General features: G+C 43.1%; 2 protein-coding genes across 10 annotated transcripts in view; one reads left to right on the forward strand and one right to left on the reverse strand.

Moving 5' to 3' along the window:
• LOC118370533 (zinc finger protein 420-like) overlaps nt 1-26,211 on the reverse strand; it is a 130,465-nt gene that overhangs the window by 14,294 nt on the left and 89,960 nt on the right. The window lies entirely within an intron of this gene.
• LOC127918853 (zinc finger protein 501-like) lies at nt 5,674-25,546 on the forward strand. Of its 2 annotated transcripts, XM_052502130.1 has the most exons (4): nt 5,674-5,830; nt 17,149-17,391; nt 17,652-17,735; nt 24,072-25,546. In XM_052502130.1, exons 1-4 carry the CDS (start codon nt 5,740-5,742, stop codon nt 24,215-24,217), a joined length of 564 nt encoding a protein of 187 aa, XP_052358090.1. In that variant the 5' UTR covers nt 5,674-5,739; the 3' UTR covers nt 24,218-25,546. The 2 variants fall into 2 exon arrangements, with proteins under 2 accessions (XP_052358090.1, XP_052358089.1); XM_052502129.1 differs by lacking the exon at nt 24,072-25,546 and having other exon boundaries at nt 17,652-20,174.

Below are 26,211 nucleotides of genomic sequence, written 5' to 3' on the forward strand. Positions count from 1 at the left end.
ATAGTACAAGAGTACACCCTGCTGGACAAAAAAAGCTTACTGCACCTGGTATTCCCAGCGTACCATCCAAGTACTAAACAGGCCCGACCCTGCTTAGCTTCCAAGACCAGGCTTATTACAGCTGGTATGGCCGCAAGCCAATGACTGTATTGTATATATGATAGGTGATATGATAGGCGACTTCAGGGATGCTGGCCTTCTAGACAGAGTTGCAAAGAAAAAGCCATATCTCAGACTGGCCAATAAAAATGAAAAATGGGCAAAAGAACACAGACACTGGACAGAGGAACTCTGCCTAGATGGCCAGCATCCCGGAGTCACCTCTTCACTGTTGATGTTGAGACCCTCTAATGTACTTGTCCTCTTGCTCATTTGTGCACCGGGGCCTCCCACTCCTCTTTCTATTCTGGTTAGAGCCAGTTTGCGCTGTTCTGTGACGGGAGTAGTACGAGATCCCCCGTTTCTTGGCAATTTCTCGCATGGAATAGCCTTCATTTCTCAGAACAAGAATAGACTGACGAGTTTCAGCAGAAAGTCATTTGTTTCTGACCATTTGAGCCTGTAATTGAATCCACAAATGCTCATGCTCCAGATACTCAACTAGTCTAAAGAAGTCCAGTTTTATTGCTTCTTTAATCAGCACCACATTTTTCAGCCTGTGCTAACATAATTGAAAAATAATCAATTAGCCTTTTAAAATGATAAACTTGGATTAGCTAACACAATGTTCCATTGGAACACAGGAGTGATGGTTGCTGATAATGGGCCTCTGTACGCCTATGTAGATATTCCATAAAAATCAGTCATTTCCAGCTACAATAGTCATTTCCAACATTAACAATGTCTACACTGTATTTCTATATTTTTTTGGTTATTTTAATGGACAAAACATGTGCTTTTCTTTTAAAAACAAGGACATTTCTAAGTGACCCCAAACTTTTGAACGGTAGTGTATATATATCAAAAGTCAGTAGTCATTAAAAGTTATGTAATCTTATTGTGTTACTTTAAAAAATAATAATACTTTAGTTTATTTAGCAAATATTTTCTCAACTCTATTTCTTGAACTGCATTGTTGGTTAAAGGTCTGTTTTTTTGTAGGTTTTTTTTTACGTGTGTCATTCAAATGTAATTTAATAGAGAGTCAATGTATTTGAGATGTTATTGGCTTTGTGTAAAAATATAAAAGTCCCACGTGCTGGTAAAATGGCGGTGCGCAATCTGTCTGCATTTAATGATATGTATTTTTATTTATATATAGTATGCCTTTCACGGTAAGGTTGTATTCGGAGCATGTGACAAATACAATTTGATTTGATTTGAGTGATATACTGTATGCTTCATTGAGGTTGGCCATTTTGTATCATAAAGTGTAATGGGTTTATTTTATAGTCCAGTTGGGGGCGGTAATGCGACATATTCGATTCCAACCGCCGTTAAACTCCAAAGCAGAGGAAGAATTAGTTCTGGGGACGCGCGCTCCATTCTTCAGATAAAGGAAGCGCTAGAACTGTGCTGTAAAGACGGTAACCTTTGGGTCCATTATTACAGGTATGTAATAGCACGTTTAAACTTTTTAATGTCGAAAGACCACGTCATAACATGCAAGGTAACACATCCGTCAAGGTATTACCACGTTTGGTAAAGGTTGTGTGTGTTATTTATGTGTCAAACCGAGTGAGTGAAAAACGTGATAAAGGTCACGTAGCTAGATATTTTTTATTTTTTTTATTTTTTACGTGTATCATTCAAATGTAATTTAATAGAGAGTCAATGTATTTGAGATGTTATTGGCTTTGTGTAAAAATATAAAAGTCCCACGTGCTGGTAAAATGGCGGTGCGCAATCTGTCTGCATTTAATGATATGTATTTTTATTTTAATATATATATATATATTTTATTATCCAGTTTATTTTGTAACTCAATTAGTTCCATCTTCTCCTCCCCTGAGAGTCCGTCTGGGGACCTCTGAGAAAGTATTTTGTAACTCAAGTAGTTCCATCTTCTCCTCCCCTGAGAGTCCGTCTGGGGACCTCTGAGAAAGTATTTTGTAACTCAAGTAGTTCCATCTTCTCCTCCCCTGAGAGTCCGTCTGGGGACCTCTGAGAAAGTATTTTGTAACTCAAGTAGTTCCATCTTCTCCTCCCCTGAGAGTCCGTCTGGGGACCTCTGAGAAAGTATTTTGTAACTCAAGTAGTTCCATCTTCTCCTCCCCTGAGAGTCCGTCTGGGGACCTCTGAGAAAGTATTTTGTAACTCAAGTAGTTCCATCTTCTCCTCCCCTGAGAGTCCGTCTGGGGACCTCTGAGAAAGGGAAGTTATCTTTCCCTCCTCAGCTCTTCTGGTCTTAGTAAGATTACTACCTTATTTTCTAAGGTATTTGGACACCTCAAATTTAAAGAGCTCCCAGTTCTTGCAATAAGATTTTTCTTCACAAGCCCTTTCCCAAAAGTGTGAGAGCAGATCATTAACCTCAAATTTTACTATATCATTATTTAATAATGAGCTATTTTGCTTCCAGTAGGATGCTCTACCCAGGTTAGTATCAGGGGTAAATATTTTGATATCAATGTAAATGGCCCTATGGTCTGTGAGGGGAGTTGTACAAATATCAGTAGTAACACACTCACTATCAATACATTTGGATATAAGCCAAAAATCTATTCTGGAATGTCTGGAACCTGTTTTGTTTATCCAAGTGAATGATCTGTGGCCTGAAACCTCTCTCTCCATATATCAGTAAGATCAAACTTTTCCATAAAAAGTATTAAACCCAAATTCTGATTGGTTGTCCTACCTGGGGGACATCTATCAGTTGAATTATCTATTGTAATGTTGAAGTCCCCTCCTATCAATAATAACGAATTGGGAAATTTAGATAACCAATGAAGTATATGTTTCTCTATAGATTCAAGCAACTCATCATTCTCATGTTTGGTGTTGTACCCGTAGAAGTTTACAGTAATGAGCGTAATGTCATTGTAACTGATCACAAGACAAATAAAGTGACCAAAGGGGTCACAGAGTGTAGAATATTACCACCAAAGGTATTTTTCATTGTAGTGACACCAGTGGAGCGTTCAGAGCCATGGGAAAGCCAAATATCGTTGCCCCACTGTGACCTCCAGAAGTTGGCATCAGCTGAAATTGAGTGAGACTCTTCAAAAAAGCAAAAATATGTTGGAAATTGTTTAGCTAATAAAAACAAGGCCTTATTATTCACATAGTTTTGTAACCCCTTATAGCATTAAGATAACTATAACTATAGACAAAGACAAAACAACAAAGATATAAAAGTATAAACTGTAGTAGGATGAGTCAAAGACGTAGGAGCAGTGAACGTAAACGATAAGGAACCAAGATCAGCACCATTTAAGTAAATTTAAAGTGAAAATAGCTTATTCCATAACCTTTGAGCTAGACGTCATCCAGTTTTGAAATTCCACTCAACTGAAAATTATGTTCAAGACCAAACCAAGGGTTCTTGTAGTAAGAGAGACTAAAAACACACTTTAGTGTAATTCAGGAACTATTCTGAGAAATAAAATGCAAAATAATAATTTAAATAAAAGGGTACCTACTATTTTAAGTATATATGAAAACTTATCATAAAATAATTGAATAAAAATGCTTTACATGCTTTACACGTTCCTAAGACATTTTTTTTGTAAATGAGTATTAATAACTAAATAGAACAATAACCGTGTACAGTCAGAGCAGACCTGTATGCCCTTTAAAACAGTATCGTATCTGTATACATAACAATCTGTATACATAACAAATAAATGCAGCTTTCAATCTTCTTTGTAAGTTTGTAAACAAAATAGGTCTTCTGGTGATACAAGAACAAAGTAATAAATTGAAGTACCTGAGAATTCCGGGAAAAAAATAGTCACCTGATGTTTGTTAGGTAAACAACATAAAGGAAATGAGAATACCATGGCTGAAACCATCAACCTGTTCCCTCTGGTGAGAATTTATGGATTTATGAACCGTTGACGAAACCTCGTCCTCCGACGAAGTAAGCATCCTTCTCCTCATTTCGTTCTGTCTTGATCGTTGGCCACAACTTGTTCCTTCTTTCTATGTCCTCCGGGCTGAGAAGCTCGGTGAAACGCAGACCATGGCTCTGAAGGAAGGCGTTCTTCCTAGCAGCTTTCCAGACAGCATCACTGTAGAATCTGGCAGTGAAGAGGATGGGGTAGCAGTGTCTCTGAATGGGGTGGCAGCAGGTGTACTAAAGCATCAGGTTAGCAATCTGAATGGGGGCAGTGCAGGTGAATGGGAGGATGAATGGGGTAGCAGTGCAGGTGTACTAAAGCAGTTAGCGTCTCTGAATGGGGAATAGCAGTGCAGGTGTACTAAAGCAGTTAGCGTCTCTGAATGGGGTAGCAGTGCAGGTGTACTAAAGCAGTTAGCGTCTCTGAATGGGGAATGGGGTAAAGCAGTGCAGGTGTACTAAAGCAGTTAGCGTCTCTGAATGGGGTAGCAGTGCAGGTGTACTAAAGCAGTTAGCATCTCTGAATGGGAAGTGCAGGTGTACTAAAGCAGTTAGCATCTCTGGGGTAAAGCAGCATGGGGTGTACTAAAGCAGTTAGCGTCTCTGAATGGGGTAGCAGTGCAGGTGTACTAAAGCAGTTAGCATCTCTGAATGGGGTAGCAGTGCAGGTGTACTAAAGCAGTTAGCGTCTCTGAATGGGGTAGCAGTGCAGGTGTACTAAAGCAGTTAGCATCTCTGAATGGGGTAGCAGTGCAGGTGTACTAAAGCAGTTAGCGTCTCTGAATGGGGTAGCAGTGCAGGTGTACTAAAGCAGTTAGCATCTCTGAATGGGGTAGAATGGCAGGATCTTGAATGGGGTAGCAGTGCAGGTGTAAAAAAGCAGCGTTCAGTACTAAATCAGTTAGCATCTATGAATGGGGTAGCAGCAGTAATCTCTGTGTTAAAGTGTCTCTGAATGGGGTAGCAGTAAGGTGTACTAAAGCAGTTAGCATCTCTGAATGGGGTAGCAGTGCAGGTTACTAAATTTTGTTAGCGTCCTGAATGGGGTAGCAGTGCAGGTGTACTAAATTCAGTTGTCTTCAATGCAGGTTACTAAATCTAGTTAGCGTCTCTGAATGGGTTAGCAGTGCAGGTGTACTAAAGCAGTTAGCGTCTCTGAATGGGGAAAGAGACAATTTCACGGTTGCACTATTTTGAAGCTGAATGTAATGATCATCAGTTTTCTACATGTGTACTAATATTCAGACACATTCAGTTGTTTCAATCTTTATCTATAATTGTTACTATGGTGTGAATGGGAAATACAATTGTCAGTGGTGTAAAGTAACTAAGTAAAAATACTTTGAAGTACTGCTTAAAGGAGACGTTTTCTTTTTTATAAATGGCATGTTATGGTTACGTGCACTTGTGTTGTTTAATTTAAAGTATGTACTTTGTCTAATGTGAATGAATGAATGTTTTGTTGTCAATGCTTAGCTACCTGATCTATTGTAATTACATAATTGGCAATTTAAAAAATATTTTTAGAGAATATGAACGTGACAGAACTGTCAAGACAATAACTTTTGTGTCCTTTTCTCTTTATTACTACAGGCTGACTCAGATTAAGTCTGAGGCCGGTAACATCAACAGTGAGGACAAACCCAGCCTGCCTCTCTCCTTCCACACTGAGTCCAAACCTACAGTCACTGGGTCCTGATTGTGACAGTGGAGCCCAGTTTGCACTGCAGGATCCAGAGATGGCATCAGTGAAGCTGGAAGACTGCAGTCAAACACTGGAGCTGAATGTCAACATTAAAGATGAAGAAGAGGAGAAATCGGTTTCTCTTAGTAAGCACATGTTTTTTCTCATTGAGTCTGTGTTCATTCCAACTTCCCGCTGTGCATGAAAAGTTGCAGTAGAACTGTTTCAATTGAAAGGTTAATGTATTTCATGCTACTGAGACTTGGTGGTTTGACACCAGTATTGTCAGCATGTTGTATTAACTGGTCTATCTGGAGTGATCAGAGAGGAGACTAAAGAAGTGAAGTAGACAAACTGTCAAACAGTCTGTGTTTTGAGTGGGTTGATATGAAATGAGTCTGTAGTTTCTAACCCTTGTGATAGTGAGTGGAGGATGATATGAAATGAGTCTGTAGTTACTAACCCTTGTGATAGTGAGTGGAGGATGATATGAAATGAGTCTGTAGTTACTAACCCTTGTGATAGTGAGTGGAGGATGATATGAAATGAGTCTGTAGTTACTAACCCTTGTGATAGTGAGTGGAGGATGATATGAAATGAGTCTGTGTAGTTACTAACCCTTGTGATAGTGAGTGGAGGATGATATGAAATGAGTCTGTAGTTACTAACCCTTGTGATAGTGAGTGGAGGATGATATGAAATGAGTCTGTAGTTACTAACCCTTGTGATAGTGAGTGGAGGATGATATGAAATGAGTCTGTAGTTACTAACCCTTGTGATAGTGAGTGGAGGATGATATGAAATGAGTCTGTAGTTACTAACCCTTGTGATAGTGAGTGGAGGATGATATGAAATGAGTCTGTGTAGTTACTAACCCTTGTGATAGTGAGTGGAGGATGATATGAAATGAGTCTGTGTAGTTACTAACCCTTGTGATAGTGAGTGGAGGATGATATGAAATGAGTCTGTAGTTACTAACCCTTGTGATAGTGAGTGGAGGATGATATGAAATGAGTCTGTAGTTACTAACCCTTGTGATAGTGAGTGGAGGATGATATGAAATGAGTCTGTGTAGTTACTAACCCTTGTGATAGTGAGTGGAGGATGATATGAAATGAGTCTGTGTAGTTACTAACCCTTGTGATAGTGAGTGGAGGATGATATGAAATGAGTCTGTGTAGTTACTAACCCTTGTGATAGTGAGTGGAGGATGATATGAAATGAGTCTGTGTAGTTACTAACCCTTGTCATAGTGAGTGGAGGAATTTTACAATTCAATACCTGTCGTTGTCAATTCTTTAAACCAGTCCGTTACTTTAACAATACCTTTTCTCGTCCATTATTTAAACCCCTAGTCAGTTTTACCAGGTGTGAAATTGTCATTACACCAAATGGGTGTAAAACTGGATAATACAGGGGATTCACCCAGATATTGCTGTACTTTGTGGCATATAGTTGGTGTTTTTAACAAAGGGATTAATAGTATTCTTGTTTAGTTTCTTAAAGGTGGCAGAGTTGTTTTATTTTATTTAACCTTTATTTAACTAGGCAAGTCAGATCTTATTTTCAACGATGGCCTAGTAATAGTGGGTTAACAGCCTTGTTCAGGGGCAGAACGACATGTTTTACCTTCTCAGCTCTGGGATTCCATCTAGCAGCCTTTCGGTTACTGGCCCAACGCTCTAACCATCCAAAGTTAAGCCTGTTGTGAATAGCATTTCAGTCTGCGGCCAGGGTAGGTATGGTTTCTTGGAGAACCAAAACATTGCAGCCCTAATTTGTGCAGCCCAGTAATACCAATGTATGTTGCAACCCCCCTCTGTCATAGGCCAGATAAAGAAGAGGAAGTCTAAGCCTTTGTTTTCTGTTGCTTCAGGTATCTTTCAGATCTAAAGTTGGTGTAGCCAGAGGAATTGATTGAAATAGATGAAGGAATTTGGGCAGAATATTAATCTTAATGATATTTATTCTACCAATAGTAGATACAAGCAGTAATGTTCATCTGTTGATGGATTATGTTATACTCGGTACCGTTGGTTCATAATTTGCTGAGCTCAAGGAGCTCATTTCTGGTGTGATTTTTAATACCAAGATATGTGAAACCTTGTTCTGTATTCACAAATAGATGCTGTACAACTGGATTCAGTATCTTGTTTGTTGAGGAAAAGGATGGAAGATTTGGTTTTATTTTTTAACTTTATTAAGTTATTAATTACATTTACAAATCCAAGATGGTAGCCAATCAGTCTGTCCGTTTGTATGTGATCCTTGAAATCAGAGTTTTAAGAGTTATGTTTTAATGACCCAGATCCTGTTTATAGAAGCAAGTACTTTTGATGTGAAGGTGGATGCTGTATATAACAAATATTATTTTTTAGATCTCAGTCTCTATTTTACGAAATATACTTGTACAAAGATTTCGGATTGAGTGGCCTTTATTTTTGTTTCCGACACCTTTCTGGAGTTGGAACTTGCCAGCGTCTGTCTGCGTGCAAGGCCTGCTACGCCAGCGCTGGTCACACTGAAGGTTAGGAGCGTCTGTCTGCGTGCAAGGCCTGCTACGCCAGCGCTGGTCACACTGAAGGTTAGGAGCGTCTGTCTGCGCATATTTTTGCATTTAGGCCTGCTACGCTTTATTTAACAGCGTCTGGTGCAACACTGAAGGTTAGGAGCAGCGTCTGTCTGCGTGCAAGGCCTGCTACGCCAGCGCTGGTGCACACTGAAGGTTAGGAGGGTCTGTCTGCGTGCAAGGCCTGCTACGCCAGCGCTGGTGACACTGAAGGTTAGGAGCGTCTGTCTGCGTGCAAGGCCTGCTCCCGCCAGCGCTGGTCACACTGAAGGTTAGGAGGTCTGTCTGCGTGCAAGGCCTTTTACGCCATTTAACTGGTCAGACACTGAAGGTTAGGATGGTCTGTCTGCGTTAACAGGCCTGCTACGCCAGCGCTGGTCACCACTGAAGGTTAGGAGCGTCTGTCTGCGTGCAAGGCCTGCTACGCCAGCGCTGGTCATCCACTGAAGGTTAGGAGCGTCTGTCTGCGTGCAAGGCCTGCTACGCCAGCGCTGGTGACAAAACACTGAAGGTTAGGAGCGTGAGCCCAGCGGTACCACTGTATGTTGCAACCCCCTCTGTTGGAAAAAAGTTGGTGCCATGCACCTTGAATATTAATCTTAATGATATTTATTCTACCTGTGGGAACATCTACGTTCTGCACAACAGTCTACTGGTCATTGCACACCTGTGCTGAAATACCTCTAAAATCTGGCATTATGTAGCTGTTACTGTGCCTGCTCTTTACTCAATGCCATCCTGGATTAAATAGGCTGGATGATCAATGGGTGAGTGAGGGGTCAGGAGTCACTGTGGCCCCATCCGATGATACCCCCGGACAGGACCAAACAGGAAGGATATAACCCCACCCACTTTGCCAAAGCACAGCAGTTATGGTCTCAAACTGGTCTTGAATGTACAAAAAAAACTAAATTCATGACCTTTCCCAGAGCTAGAACTCTGCCAGAGAAGGTTGCATTGTCACATCTGGTGGCTTAATCCTTTGAAAAAGTGTCATCTTACAAATAACTAGGTATTTGGTTAGATGACAAGTTGTCCTTTTAAAGTTCATGTGGATAATATTGTGACAAAGCTTACATTTTCTCTCTAGTTGATTATGGTGACTTGTTGTATATGCATGCAGCCTAGTGCCACTGAATGAATTTAAAATATTGATGGGAGACTCTTATGGAGGAGTGTAAATGTTTATTTTTTTGATCATGTTGTTGTATGTTTTTAATGATGTAATGTATTGATTGTTGCTGCCTTCTTGACCAGGTCTCCCTTGAAAAAGAGACTCTGGGTCTCAATAGGCTTTTCCTGGTTAAATAAACCAATGGAGAGGGAAGGGTTCTTTGATCTGTTAGGAATAAGAGGGTTTGCCAGCACTGGTGACCACTGAAGGTTCGAAATCTTTTTAATTCCACTAATTAACGGTTGGGCCCTGGTACTGCAATGGCAAAGGGTTCTATAGCTAAAAGAAAGAGTCCTGCGACTGTCTGGGCATCCTTGTCTCGTGCCCTGAAAAAGCTTAAAAGGTTATGACAATAAAGTTGTTAGTGGCACCTTCTGCAGTGGGGCCTGCTACGCCATATCTTCAACCGTTTACAGAAGTAGTTCCTGTCTCGTGCTTAAGGCCACTACGCCAGCGCTGGTGACACACTGAAGGTTAGGAGCGGAGAAGCGGTCATCGGATTGGAAAACCTGATGCACTTGGGCTGTGGGAACATCTACGTTCTGCACAACAGTCTACTGGTTGTTGCACACCTGTGCTGAAATACCTCTAAAATCTGGCATTATGTAGCTGTTACTGTGCCTGCTCTTTACTCAATGCCATCCTGGATTAAATAGGCTGGATGATCAATGGGTGAGTGAGGGGTCCCTTTCAGAGAGGTGGGGAAGTCCCCAACCTTGCCAGGTTCAGGGGACCTTCACATGTGTCCTCACATTGTGAAAACCTTGATGGTTTTTCACTGTGGCCCCATCCGATGCAAATACAGGTTCAGAAGGGAAATCGGTCTAACAAAAGATTTCGGACAGGACCAAACAGGAAGGATATAATACCCACTTTGCCAAAGCACAGCAGTTATGGTCTCAAACTGGTCTTGAATGTACAAAAAACAAAATTCATGACCTTTCCCAGAGCTAGAACTCTGCCAGAGAGGTTTGCATTGTCACATCTGGTGGCTTATCCTTCCAAATATGTCATCTTACAAATACCTAATTTGGAGAAAGATGACAAGTTGTCCTAATTTAAAGTTCATAGCCATAATATTGAGACAATGGTTCACATTTTCTTCTAGATGATTAGTTGAGTGTTGTCATAGTGGAGCAGCCTGTTGCCACTGAATGAATTTAAAATATTGATGGGAGACTCTTATGGAGAAGTGTAAATGTATTTTTTTTGGATCATGTTGTTGTATGTTTTTAATGATGTAATGTATTGATTGTTGCTGCCTTCTTGACCAGGTCTCCCTTGAAAAAGAGACTCTGGGTCTCAGACACCATTCTGTATACTTCTGTCCCTTCCTTGGACACTGTGCTAACTAACCTCCAAACGAGCTTCAATGCCATATAACACTCCTTCCGTGGCCTCCAACTGCTCTTAGACGCTAGTAAAACCAAATTCATGCTCCCCCCGACAAGTATCACCACCCTGGACACTTCTGACCTAGAATATGTGGACAACTATAAATACCGTAAACTCTCCCTCCAGACTCATATTAAACATCTCCAATCCAAAATCAAATCTATAATCGGCTTTCTATTTCGCAACAAAGCCTCCTTCACTCACGCCGCCAAACTTACCCTAGTAAAATTGACTATCCTACCGATCCTCGACTTTGACGATGTCATCTACAAAATAGCTTCCAATACTCTACTCAGCAAACTGGATGCAGTCTATCACAGTGCCATCCGTTTTGTTACCAAATCACCTTATACCACCCACCACTGCAACCTGTATGCTCTAGTCGGCTGGCCCTCGCTACATATTCCTCGCCAGACCCACTGGCTCCAGGTCATCTATAAGTCTATGCTAGGTAAAGCTCCGCCTTATCTCAGCTCACTGGTCACGATAACAACACCCACCCGTAGCACACGTTCCAGCAGGTGTATCTCACTGATCATCCCCAAAGCCAACACCTCCTTTGGCCGCCTTTCCATCCAATTCTCTGCTGCCAGTGACTGGAACGAATTGCAAAAATCACTGAAGTTGGAGACTTATATTTCCCTCACTAACTTTAAACATCAGCTATCTGAGCAGCTAACCGATCGCTGCAGCTGTACATAGTCCACCTGTAAATAGCCCACCCAATCTACCTACCTCATCCCATACTGTTTTTATTTTATTTACTTTTCTGCTCTTTTGCACACCAGTATCTCTACATTTATCACTCCAGTGTTAATCTGCTAAATTGTAATTATTCACTACTATGGCCTATTTATTGCCAACCTCCTCATGCCTTTTGCACACACTGTATATAGACTTTCTTTTTTTCTACTGTGTCATTGACTTATTGTGTAATTGGCTTGTATGTTTATTTCATGTGTAACTCTGTGTTGTTGTCTGTGTCACACTGCTTTGCTTTATCTTGAACAGGTCGCAGTTGTAAATGAGAACTTGTTCTCAACTAGCCTATACCTGGTGGGGGAAAAAAGGTGACCTGACCTTTAACCCCCTTCATCACTAATCCATGGCTCTCTCCCCTTATCAATACCTGACACGTGATTGCTTTCCCTGCACTCAGCACATTCCAAGCTTAATTGCACACACTATATACCTTCCCCTACAGATAACCATTTACTTCTGGTGTAAGCTCTCAATATTTCAATAGGATACCTTATAATTAACCCTATCCCAAGGTCAGGAGTTAATACCCAGAATCCATCAGTAGCTACAAGCCAAATACCCTGTGTTGTGGTATCAGGCTAGGAATATGTTATTGAAAGTATGTGAATGTAACATTTTGCAACTGTGATTGGGTTCATATTCTTGAATTCCCAGAGTGTCCTGTTAGGGTGAAAGTGGTTGAGGTGTCAAGGATCAGGGCTGTACAGCAAATCTCTTATGTGGAATAGATGTGGAGGTGGTGACGAGAGTTATCGGGGCAAAAGGCCACAGTTCTGATGCAGATATGGAGCTGGATGCACCGCAACTAGTTGTAAATGTTGTACGTCAATCAAGTGATCTGGATACACTGTGAAGGTGGATATTTTAGTATTTATAGCCACAGTTATAAATTGTACTGCACAAGAAGTCCAAGAATCTGGACCTCCTATCTGCAGCTGAGACATTTTTGGGCCTCCAAGACCGAAAGGACTACTGTTGCCAGAGAACGTAATATTAATTTCTCTACCATATGCAGCCTTCAATGTTGTTTTAGAGAATTTGGCAGTATGCCCAACCAGCCTCACGACTGCAGACCACCAGTATGTTGTGTGGGTGTGCGGTTTGCTGATGTCAATGTTGTGAACAGTGTGCCCTGTGGTGATATCGGGGTATTGGTATGGGCAGGCTACAGACAATGAACACAATTGAATTTAACAATGGCAATTTGAATGCACAGAGAAACCATGATAAGATCCTGAGGCCCAATGTCCTGCCATTCATCCTCCGCCATCACCTCGTGTTTCAGCATGACAATACACTGCCCCATGTCGCAAGGATCTGTACACAATTGAAAATGTCCCAGTTCTTCCATGGCCTGCATACTCACCAGACATGTCACCCTTTGAACATGTTTGGGATGGTCTGGGTCGACGTGTACGACAGCTTGTCCAAATGTAATTACTCTGATTCCTTTAATTAGGATGTTTACTTTGCTAACAGTGGAAATTATTTTTCATGCCACAAGAGGTACCTGATTCTGGCAAATGGGTTCCAGAACGAAAGACAAAAAAAGTGACAGGTGCTGGAGGATCCAACTGAAATGAAGCACTTCCCTTCTCACATAACAGCGTAGGGCCATTCCAAGTATCCACCAAACCAAGATAGACAACAGCTAGCGAGATCCTATTGGCGCGTTCTAGCGCAAATCTGCATATTTCTGTTAGGGCGCCTCCTCTATGAAGCACTCGTGTGCAATAACTCAATTAGTCTTTGCGTTCCTTCTCAACGTCTTTGCAAAAGTTTATTTTTTATTTTTTTAAGGGTGAAGTCTACAAAACTTAGTCTACTCTGTTCACAACTGATTTTAGTTTTGCGAACAGAAAACTGTACTAAGATCAGATGTTTCATCGATTAGAACATTTGCAGAATGTCGACCAAAATCCATCTCGTTCCATCTTCTCCCACTGCCGGCCAGTGGGCTTCCTCTCACTACCATATTTGATAGTGAGTGGAAATGCTAAGCAGATGCTTCACATTCCTACATCCGGTGAAATATCTGTCTCATTGTTCTACCTGTGGCTGCACTGTGGTAGTGGGGGAACAGGAAGTTCTGGGTACACAACATTCTTCAGAATAAAGAAAGAACCAGAACTGTGATGTCAAGAAGATAAACTTTTGTAATGTCCTTAAAACAAGTCAAAATGAGGCCCAGTAGTGTGTGTGGCTTCCACGTGCCTGTATGACCTCCCTACAATGCCTGGACATGCTCCTGGTGAGGTGGCGGATGGTCTCCTGAGGGATATCCTCCCAGACCTGGACTAAATCATCCACCAACTGCTGGACAGTCTGTGGTGCAACGTGGCGTTGGTGGATGGAGCGAGACATGATGTCCCGGATGTGCTCAATTGGATTCAGGTCTGGGGAATGGGCGGGCCAGTCCATAGCATCAATGGCTTCCTCTTGCAGGAACTGCTGACACACTCCAGCCACATGAGGTCTAGCATTGTCTTGCATTAGGAGGAACCCAGGGCCAACAGCACTAGCATATGGTCTCACAAGGGGTCTGAGGATCTCATCTCGGTACCTAATGGCAGTCAGGCTACCTCTGGCGAGCACATGGAGGGCTGTGAGGCCCCCCAAAGAAATGCCACCCCACACCATGACTGACCCACCGCCAAACCGGTCATGCTGGAGGATGTTGCAGGCAGCAGAACGTTCTCCACGGCGTCTCCAGACTCTGTCACGTCTGTCACGTGCTCAGTGTGAACCTGCTTTCATCTGTGAAGAGCACAGGGCGCCAGTGGCGAATTTGCCAATCTTGGTGCTGGCAATCTTGGTGTTCTTGCACAACCCCCACCTATGGATGTGGCCCTCATACCACCCTCAGTCTACGTTTGAGCAGACACACACAGCAAAGTGCTCCTCCCTCCTCTTGCCAAACAGCCTGCTGCTGGGTTGATGTGCCATCCTGGTGACTGGCCTGTCTCCTGGTAGCGCCTCCAGCTCTGACACTACCTGACAGCCACTTGTGTGGGTTGTGAGGCACTACCTGAGCCACTTGTGTCTCATGCTACCACTAGAGTGAAAGCACCGCCAGCATTCAAAAGTGACCAAAACATCAGCCATGAAGCATAGGAACTGAGAAGTGGTCTGTGGTCCTCACCTGCAGAACCACTCCTTTATTTGGGGTGTCTTGCTAATTGCCTATAATTTACACCTGTTGTCTATTACATTTGCACAACAGCATGTGACATTTATTGTCAATCAGTGTTGCTTCCTAAGTGGACAGTTTGATTTCACAGAAGTGTGATTGACTTGGAGTTACATTGTGTTGATTAAGTGTTCCCTTTATTTTTTTGAGCAGTGTACATAATTTCCTCAAGAATCTATTTATTTGAGATATCTGAGTTTGTTTAGCATGTTATTGGTTTTGTGTAAAATTCACAAGCTGGTAAAATGGTGGCACCCACTCTGTCTGCGTCAACAGAATTCAGTGCTGGTCCACAGAGACAATTTCACGGTCACACTACATTTCTGAAGCAGAATGTAATGATTATCAGTTTTCCACATGTTTACTAATATCCAGACGCATGCAGTTGTTTCTATATTTATCTATAAATGTTACTATGATGTGAACGGAAATACTATTGGTTTTTGATTGGAATAATACAGTGAAGACAAGGTTATTCAGGAAAATAGTACATAGTGCTGCTTAAAACATACTGCAACCTTGTACTGAATGGTTTTTAGTCATTTATGCGAATTCGGGAAAAACTATTATAGGTTAAGTGCATTTACGTCGTGTAGACTAATTAAAACAGGTACTTTGTCTAATTGTAATGAATTCATGTTTTGGTCTAAATGCGTATCTACCTGATCTATTGAAATTAGATCGGTGCTAAAAACCTGTTGCGACGAGCCATCCGGGATCGTGAATACAGCCTCAAGCTCATTACCATAACGCAACATTAACTATTCATGAAAATCGCAAATGAAATGAAATCAATATGCTAGCTCTCAAGCTTAGCCTTTTGTTAACAACACTGTCATCTCAGATTTTCAAAATATGCTTCTCAACCATAGCAAAACAGGCATTTGTGTAACAGTATTGATAGCTAGCGTAGCATTTAGCGTTAGCATTCAGCAGGCAACATTTTCACAAAAACCAGAAAAGCATTCAAATAAAATAATTTACCTTTGAAGAACATTGGATGTTTTCAATGAGGAGACTCTCAGTTAGATAGCAAATGTTCAGTTTTTCCTGAAAGATTATTTGTTTAGGACAAATTGCTCCGTTTTCTGCGTCACGTTTAGCTACGAAAAAAACTGTATCCAGGATTGTGTAAATCTATCCGCAAGCTCATTAGCATAACACAACTTTAACTATTCATGAAAATCGCAAATGAAATTAAATCAATATGCTAGCTCTCAAGCTTAGCCTTTTGTTAACAACACTGTCATCTCAGATTTTCAAAAATATGCTTCTCAACCATAGCAAAACAAGCATTTGTGTAACAGTATTGATAGCTATTGATAGCTAGCGTAGTATTTAGCGTTAGCATTCAGCAGGAATCATTTTCACAAAAACCAGAAAAGCATTCAAATAAAATAATTTACCTTTGAAGAATAAATAATAATATAATAAATAATATGCCATTTAGCAGAAGAACTTCGAATGTTTTCAATGAGGAGACTCTCAGTTAGATAGCAAATTTTCAGTTTGTCCAAAAATATTCTTTGTATAGGAGAAATCGCTCCGTTTGGTACATCACGTTTAGCTACCAAAAAAACCTGAATTCAGTCATCAAAACGCCAAACTTTTTTCCAAATTAACTCCATAATATCGACTGAAACATGGCAAACGTTGATTAGAATCAATCCTCAAGGTGTTTTTCACATATCTCTTCGATGATATATCGTTCGTGGAAGTGTGCTTTCCCCTCTGAATCCCATGGGAAAATGCCTGCAGCTGAAGATTACGCACAAATTTAAACAAAGGACACCGGGCGGACACCTGGTAAATGTAGTCTTTTATGGCCAATCTTACAATGATATGCCTACAAACACGTCACAATGCTGCAGACACCTTGGGGAAACGACAGAAAGGGAAGGCTCATTCCTGGCGCATTCACAGCCATATAAGGAGACAATGGAAAACAGAGCCTCAAATTCTGCTAATTTCCTGTTTGAAGTTTCATGTTGGTTTCGCCTGTAGCATCAGTTCTGTGGCACTCGCAGATAATATCTTTGCAGTTTTGGAAACGTCAGAGTGTTTTCTTTCCAAAGCTATGCATATTCGAGCATATTTTTGTGACAAAATATTGTGCTTAAAACGGGCACGTTTTTTTTTTATCCAATAATGAAATAGCGCCCCCATAGGTTGAAGAGGTTAACTTGGACAGAATATTAAGAGTATTTTGGAGCTCCTGCACCTAAAAATGAGTACCGAAACCTATTTCGGTCCAAGTCAAGCACTAAAATAGATCATTTAACAAGAAGAAATATTATATATTTTATTGAGAATAAAAAGTGCCAGAACTGTCAAGACGATAACTTTCTGTGTCTGTTTCTCAATGTTACTACAGGACAACTGGAATTAAGTCTGAGACCGGTAACATCAATAGTGAGGACAAACCCAGCCTGCCTCTCTCCTTCCACACTGAGTCCAAACCTACAGTCACTGGGTCCTGATTATGACAGTGGAGCCCAGTTTGCACTGCAGGATCCAGAGATGGCATCAGTGAAGCTGGAAGACTGCAGTCAAACACTGGAGCTGAATGTCAACATTAAAGATGAAGAAGATAAGATTGGGAAATCTCTTTCTCATGGTAAGAGAATGCCAAGATTGTGCAATGCTGTCATCAAGGCAAAGGGTGGCTATTTGAAGAATCTCAAATATAATGTATTTTGATTTGTTTAACACTTTATTGGCTACTACATGATTCCATGTGTGTTTTGATGTTTTCACTATTATACAATGTAGAAAATAGTCAAATAAAGAAAAACCCTTGAATGAGTATGTGTTCTGAAACTTTTGACCTGTAGTGTATCACACAACTGACTGGTTCTTCTGATGTTGTTCTCACAGGAGACCATGTTGAGACATTCTCTACATCCAGAGAGCAACAGCAGGAAGATCACAGAGCTAAGAGGTCTCACCACTGCCCACATTGTGAGGAGAATTTTTCAGTTATATCAAAGCTAAAATTACATGTAAAAATACACACAGGAGAGAATCTGTTTTCCTGTACTGACTGTGGGAAGAATTTCACAACATCAAAGGCTCTGACAGTTCATCAGAGAGTGCACAGAGGAGAGAAGCCTTACCCCTGCTCTGACTGTGGAAAGAGTTTCTCTCAACTGGGCACCTTAAAAAGACATGAACGTATACATACAGGAGAGAAGCCTTACTCCTGCTCTGACTGCGAAAAATGCTTCAAAAGATCAACTGCTCTAAAAGTTCACCAAAGAAATCACACAGGAGAAAAGCCTTACTCCTGCTCTGACTGTGGAAAGAGTTTCTCTCAACTGGGCGACTTAAAAACACATGAACGTGTACATACAGGAGAGAAGCCGTACTCCTGCTCTGACTGTGAAAAATGCTTCAAAACATCAACTGAGCAAAAAGTTCACCGGAGAACACACACAGGAGAGAAGCCTTACTCCTGCTCTGACTGTGGAAAGAGTTTCTCTCAATTGGGGGACTTAAAAACACATGAACGTATACACACAGGAGAGAAGCCTTACTCCTGCTCTGACTGTGGAAAGAGTTTCTCTCAACTGGGCCACTTAAAAACACATGAACGTATACATACAGGAGTGAAGCCTTATTCCTGCTCTGACTGTGGACAGAGTTTCTCTCAACTGGACAACTTAAAAAGACATGAACGTGTACATACAGGAGTGAAGCCTTATTCCTGCTCTGACTGTGGAAAGAGTTTCTCTAAACTGGACAACTTAAAAAGACATGAACGTGTACATACAGGGGTGAAGCCTTAATCCTGCTCTGATTGTGTAAAATGCTTCACAACATCAACTGACCTAAAAGTTTGTCAGAACACACACTGGAGAGAAGCCTTACTCCTGCTCTTAATGTGGCAAGAGTTTCTCCAGATTGGGAAATGTAAAAACACACCAACGGATACACACTTGACTGAAGCCTTATCACTGCACTGACTGTGAGAAGAGATTCTACAGATTGGGCCATTTAAAAAGACACCAATGTGTACATAAAGGAGAGAAGCCTCATCAGTTCTCTCAGTCCAGCTAAGATTTGTCACTTAATTCTCATGTCATTAAATAATTGGCAACATTGAATTGGATCAAATGAAGCGTAGAACACTCTATTGTAAAAAACTAAACAAAAAAAAACATTAAGGACACCTGCTCTTTCCATGACAGACTGACCAGGTGAACCCAGGTGGGCTAAGGAATGAAAACACTGGACACTGAAAATTGTAAAACTGTTGCCTGGTCTGATGAATCCCTGTTCCTGCTGTTTCATGCTGATGGGAGGACTGGGGGAGGAAACCACGAGGACATACATCCAGTGGTGGAAAAAGTACCTAACTGTCAGACTGAGTGAAAGTTATGAAACCTTAATAGAAAATGACACAGGTAAAAGTGAGTTACTCAGTAAAATACTACTTGAGTAAAAGTCTAAAAGTATTTGGTTGTAAATATACTTAAGAATCAAAAGTAAAAGTGTGAATCATTTCAAATTCCTTAAATTAAGCAAACCAGACTGCACAATTGTCTTGTTTTTTGATATTACGGATAGCCAGGGGCAGACTCCCAACACTCAGACATAATTTACAAACGATGCATTTCTGTTTAGTGAGTCTGCCAGATCAGAGTCAGTGGGGAGGACCAGGGATGTTCTCTTGATAAGTGCATGAATTGGACCATTTTCTGTCATGCTAATCATTAAAAAAATGTAACAAGTACGTTTGGGTGTCAGGGAGTAAAAAGTGCATTATTTTCTTTAGGAATGTAGTGAAATAAGTTGTCAAATATAAGTAGTCCAGTACAGATTTTTTTTTAGAAAAAATAATTTATTACCATCTATACCATTCATACTTTACAAAATCATAATTCTCATTCATTCTTAATTAATTATATTTACAAAAACACCAAACAAAAACAAACCTCAGGGGAGCATCGTCCCTCCCCGTCATACCTAACCAATACCTTACCCTTTCCCTATCTCCCCTTCCCTAATCTATCCCCTTACAAATCTCACTCTAACACTCCCAGCCCTAATCCCCCTTCCACCTCTCCCGTGCAGCATGCTGCCCCCACTTCCTCTCCTCCCTCTTCATCCTCCCCCTCAAATCACCTTCCACCCTCCTCACTATCCCTTCCACCCCCCAATCTCTCCCTATCTTAACTAAATTCTGCCTGGCTTCCCACAGTCCCCTTTTAAAGAGACTCATGAGAAGCCAGAGCAGAAACCTGTCCCTATTCGTTCCCCTCACTCTCCCTACGCCTCTCTCTAGCCTAGCCCATGTCAACACAAAGTCACTCCTAACCACACCTAGCAACACCCGTGCCCTAGCCCATACTAGTCCGGCAAAGGCACAGTCCCAGAAGGCATGGCGCACAGTCTCCTCCCTGCCACAAGCAGATCTTGGACAGGTGGGGGATCGCGACAAACTATGCCGGTAAGCACTTGTGGAGGCTCAACCAATTCAGGTCCTTGAGCCTGTTGTCCAGGCCCCGCGCCTGCACTCCCTCCCAGACCACTGACGAGATGCCCCGCTACAGGCGCAGGACTCCCTGCCTGCCTGACCTCCTCGTACAGGTGCCTGTGGTCTAAACCTACTCGGGCAACTTCAACCTCGGGGTGCGCACGCAGCCATTTGGCCGCATGGCCAAAGTGCCACGGCAGCTGTTCCGCCCGAGGACCCGCGTTAGACCACACCATTACGCTTCTCGCCTGATACAAGAAGAACACCCGCAGGAGGTAACCGGACGGGTGTATAACCGGATGAGCAAGCTCCGTCAACAAGAAAGAAACAAAAATCGCGTCCAGCTTGAGGGGGAGATGTGGTACCCCCCTACCTCCCTCCCCGATGGGACAGAGCATGCGCTCCCTGGCGACCCACTCGTACCTGCCACCCCACATGAACTGAAACACAAGCCTCACAAGAGACCTACTCAGACAAACCGGCAATGGGTAGATGTATGCCAAATACAAAAGAGATGGCAATACATCCACTTTTAGGACCCGGACCTTACCTATAAAAGACAAAGACCTAGCCTTCCACATTGCTAGCTTCTTCTGCACCACTGCGATACCCATGTTCCAGTTCAGCGTCGCTGAGCCAGAGGTCTCAAAATGGACCCCGAGAATCCTCAGGGCCCCCTCACAGAGAGAGAACCCCCCCCCCAGGCACATCCGTTCTACCGCGCCATCTTCCAAAATACTTAACGGAAGACTTTGCATGATTCAGAACCGCCCCCGACGCTTGGGTGAAATCCCCAATGATGGCAAGAGACCTTGTCAGGCACGAGTCCTTGCACAACAGCAAGGAAGTGTCGTCGGCGTACTGCGTCATCTTAACACGCAGCCCACCGCTCCCAGGGATCAACAAGCCCTCCACCCCTGTGTCTGCCCTAATGGCAGCCCCCAGAGGCTCCATGTACAGAATGAAGAGGAGAGCCGAGAGTGGGCATCTCTGCCTGACCCCAGACGAGAGGTCAAAAACGTCACCTAAGTGACTATTTACACTAACTCGACACCCCGCTCCGACATATAAGGTACGTATCCATCCTATAAACTTCTCCCCAAATCCTAATCTACCTAACACCCTGAATAGAAAATATCTATTCACGCGATCAAAAGCTTTCGCCTGATCTAGCGCTGCTACCATTAAAGGCAGCCCTCTATCTTCAACCCAAGCGATGGAATCCCCCATCAACTGAAGGTTCCATCTTATAGAGCGGCCCTCTACCCCGCACGTCTGATCCTCGTGGACGACGTAGGGAAGGGCTGTGCGCAACCGGTCTGCTAAAACCTTTGCAAGAATCTTGTAATCTACGCACAGCATGGTCAATGGCCGCCAGTTGCCAAGGTCAGTTGCTTCCCCCTTCTTATAAAGAAGTGACAGCACACCAACAGCCATTGATCCCCCCGGGACCCCCGTCTCAAGGATGGCCTTCAAGACTTCGAGAACCACTGGTCCAAGTATACCCCAAAACTTGAGGTAAAACTCAGCCGCAGCCCATCAATCCCAGGCACCTTCCCTTTTCCCATCCTCCTAAGAGCGCTCTCAACCTCTTCTAGTGAGATCTGGGCCTCCATCACGTCTCTAATGTCCTCTGGCAACCGCCGGGACAAGTGTCCTAAAAACACGTTTCCCTGCTCTACATCTATTTCCCTTTCCTTAAATAAACCTTGGAAATGATCAGTTGTCACCCTGACCATTTCCTCTGGTTTGCTTACTATACTACCATTTTCTTCCCTAACGCCATGCATAACCTTCCTACTCTGCCTGGCCCTAACCGACAAAGAACATAGCAGAACAAGTCTCATTATGTTCTAGAAAGCCACTATGCGCACGCTCCAGGAAAGCTTGAGCCTTGTGCTCCTGCAGCTCCCTGAGCTGCGCCTTTAGGGCTGCGAATCTCTCCCAGTCAATCGACCCACCGAGGTTGCCTGCCTCGTACTCGAGTTCAATTAACCTTCGGATACGATCCACCTCCCTCCTTTCCTCCCTTTTTTTCCTTCTACAATATCCTATTATAAAAGCCCTAATCCTCACTTTAACTAAATCCCACCACTCTAACACCCCCTCGCACATGGACCGGAGGCCGTCAAGCCTCCGAAAGAAACAAAAAAATGCGTCAACGAAAGCCTGCTCCTCCAGTATATCCCGATCTAACTTCCAGTACCCCCTACCGAAGAGGCAGACTGGCGACCCTACCTGCAGGAACACCCCGTCGTGATCCGTGAAGAAAACAGGCAACAGCCGCCCAGACAACTGACCCAAAGACCTGGATAAAAAAATGTAGTCGAGCCTCCGCGCAACCCCCCTGGAGTTGCGCCATGTAGGACCGACCATTGCCGGAGTAGTGTGCAGGCCACCATCAACCAGACCATGGTAAGCCATTAGCCCAGTGATGGCGCCTGCACTGCTATCACCACCTACCCCATAATCTATATTAAAATCCCCTCCTATCACCAAGTGCCTGTTTGTAACACACAGGGTCGCCAGACAGTCCACCATCTCCCTCCTGTCTGCCGCCACCTGTGGCCCATACACCCCAATTAACCTATATCTAGCTTCTCTATACTTTACATCTATCCCCAATACTCTACCCTGCATTATAACAAAAGTGCTCTCTAATTTAACCTCCTTATTCCCGAACAAAATCCCTACCCCCGTTGAGTGCACACCTCCTATGCCCCACAATGAATCTCCCTTTACCCACTCCCTCCTAAACCTTTCAACATCCCCTCCATCCCTCAGGTGAACCTCCTGTAAGAAACAACAATCAAAACCTACCCCCTCTAAAAAACTAAACACCGCCCTCCTTTTAACATAGTCCCTTAACCCCCTAACATTTAAACTAAGAAAATAAACAGAAATATTCATTTTAAATTAAACCAATACAAAGCCCCTTACTCCCAAAACGCCCAAATAAAAGGGGAGGCTCCAGGTAAGGTGTTAGGGTTTGGAGTACCCTGCACCCTGCACCCCTGGCTCCCCACCAGCTTCCTCCCTGAAATCGTCCAAGCTGAGGCTAGGGGACCCCATCCCCTCAAAGAGGATTTGGGAACCCCCAGCCAAACAGCCCTGATCCACTTCCAGGGATTCACCCTCCCCCAAGTGCTGAGGGGCTGCCGCAAACAGTGAGGACAAAGACATCCTCCTCATCCCAATCACTCGCTTACCCCCCTCCCCTTCCACCCCCCTCTCACTGCATGTCACGTCTGCCCCCCTCTTCCCTTTCTTTCTTTTTTTTGTGGAAGAGGTGTAAGAGGTGTAAGAGGTAGTGGGGAGACAGCACCCCCTAGCTCCTCCGCCAATTCCCTCATCTCATCCACTAGGAAACTCGACATGCAGTCCCCCCCCCCCCCCCCTCCCCTCCCACACCGGTCCCGCCACAGGCACCCCCTCCCCCCCCACTGGCTCCGCCACAGGCACCCCCACAGGTCCCACCACAGGAACCCCCTCCCCCACCACTCCCTCCCCCTCTGGGCCAGCCGTCTGCGCCTGAAAAGGCCGTCCTTCCCCTCCTCTTCTTCCCCCATCCCCCTCTCCTGCCCTCCCCCCAGCTGCAGACGCGTATGACCTCTGCCTGGCCGGGCACTCCCGCCACAGGTGTGCAGATGAGCCACACCCGTGGCACGCCTTAGGCACTTTGCATTCCCTCGCCTCGTGCTCCCCAGATCCACAATACCTACACTTCCTTGTGTCACACGAGGTGAGGATATGACCGTAGGCCATACAACGCCTGCAAAACGGAGGCTGACGGGCATAATATAAAGTTCCCCTGTCAGCCCCCAGGGAGAACATCGCCGGAGGATGGAGGAAACCATCCTGCCCCTCTGGGTCCTCCCTGAGCAACGTCTGGAAAACTCTCTTCCCAGTCCAGAAGCCCAGGGAGTCCCTGATGAGTCTTGCCGACGATACATTGTCCATATAGCGTCCCAAGAACGATCTCACTTCCTCATCAGTCACATGCGGGTTATACATGTTGACTGTGACCAGCCTGAAACTGCTCTTTCCCAGGCTGGTCACCTCGTAATGGCTCATGGGCCTCTCCTTCCCCACCTCTCTCGCCTTCTTCAATATCTCCTCAAACTTCTTCTCCTTGTGAAGCGTTACATCAAAGGATGCCTCCGCTTGGTTCACCTGGAGGCACATCACGTCTCCTACCTCCAACTTCAAGGTTCCCATCAGTACTGACCTTCCCAAGGTTTCCCTCCCGAAGGGCTCCACCTCCTTGTTCCTCCAGGCAAACCTCACCATATTCGCAATCCCGATCCCGGGCATCCTTTATCTTTTCTGCACAACTTTGTTTTTTCCGCCCTCCGGCCTTCGGCTTTTGTCTAAGCGGACATGGCACCTCAGTGCCCGACTTGATACTTAGCCAAAAGGCCGAGAAGCGACAGTCCAGTACAGATACTACTAAAATAGTTATTTAAATAATTTTTACTTAAATACTTTACACTGCCTGCATCCATGACTTGTGTCAGCATTGCAGGCTGGTGGTGTGATGGTTGGGGTGTGTTTTCAGGGTACACATTGGGCCCCTTGATAAAAGATGAGCAATGTTTGAATGCCACATGATATCTAAAGAATATCAGGTGCCTCCCTTCACTGCAGCAGTGTATCCATCTGCAAGTTGTTTTCTTCAGCAGGATTATGCCACAAGGCTTGTCCATGAATGGTTCCTAGAATATTACACTGAATTCACTGTAATTATGCATCTGTGGGAGGAGATGGAATGAGCTATTCAGAGTAGATCCACTCCCAGCCAACTTGACATAATTGTGTGAAGCATTGGAGTCAACATGGGCCAGCTTCCCTGTGAAACGCACACAACAACACCTTGGACAGTCTATGCCCCGATGATTTGAGGATGTTCTGTGGGCAAAGGGGGGTGCAACTCAATATTAGTACGGTGTTTCAAATAATTTAAATAAACCTGATTTTTGTTGTAATTTTGGAGTGTTTTGTGTAGATTGATGCATTTTATAATAATGCTGTAATGTAACAAAAGGTGGAAAAAGTCAGGCAGTTTGAATACTTTATGAATGCACTGTATCAGATAAAGATGATCAGTTTTCTGCATTAGTTTGGGTGGATTATTTTGATATTACCAAACACGTTTTGTTTAATGATAAACAGGCTATGAATTGACTAGTGTTTATTAAATTGTATTTTAATGCGAGATTCATTGTTTTAGTCATTGATGAATTTATTTTAATAACTGTTGAAGTGAATTGATATGTTTGTACATTAATTTGTTCTGGGCAACATCTTCTCTTGTCTATAATTTTAAATAAAATTGCAAATAAATTCATTAAAAATCCTACAATGTGATTTTCTGAATTTTTTTCTCTCTCATTTTGTCTGTCATAGTTGAAGTGGACCTATGATGAAAATTACAGGCCTCATCTTTTTAAGTGGGAGAACTTGCACAATTGGTGGCTGACTAAATACTTTTTTGCCACATTGTATGTATATTATATATTTTTAGTGTTTCCTGTTTGACCCCAGGAAGAGTAGCTGCTGGGGATCCTAATAAAATACTAAATGTATCAGATATTAATGACGTGTTGATCAGTTTTCACCATTAGTTTTTTAATGAACGTTTCATTCAATGTGTTTCTATGGGATATAGTAGTAAAGGACAAATTCTGTATTTTATCAAATCATTTTTAATCATGTTTATACTTAATGTCCTAAAATACTAAATAAATGACTTAACAATCCATGGTACGGCCTTCTTAAAACCATCCCATATGTCAGCATAGTATTGTAATGCATTATTAGTCTTTTTATGGTGCCAAAGTCCAGGGACGGCATTACCACCACGATCCAATAATGACCCAGTTACTATTGGGGGAATGGAACCAGACAGGAAGCTTGTGTTACCTTTCTCTACACCATTACAGTATTCATTTCAACAGA

This window comes from Oncorhynchus keta, unplaced genomic scaffold (assembly GCF_023373465.1).
Source record: "Oncorhynchus keta strain PuntledgeMale-10-30-2019 unplaced genomic scaffold, Oket_V2 Un_contig_1510_pilon_pilon, whole genome shotgun sequence".
NCBI classification, from domain to species: domain Eukaryota; kingdom Metazoa; phylum Chordata; class Actinopteri; order Salmoniformes; family Salmonidae; genus Oncorhynchus; species Oncorhynchus keta.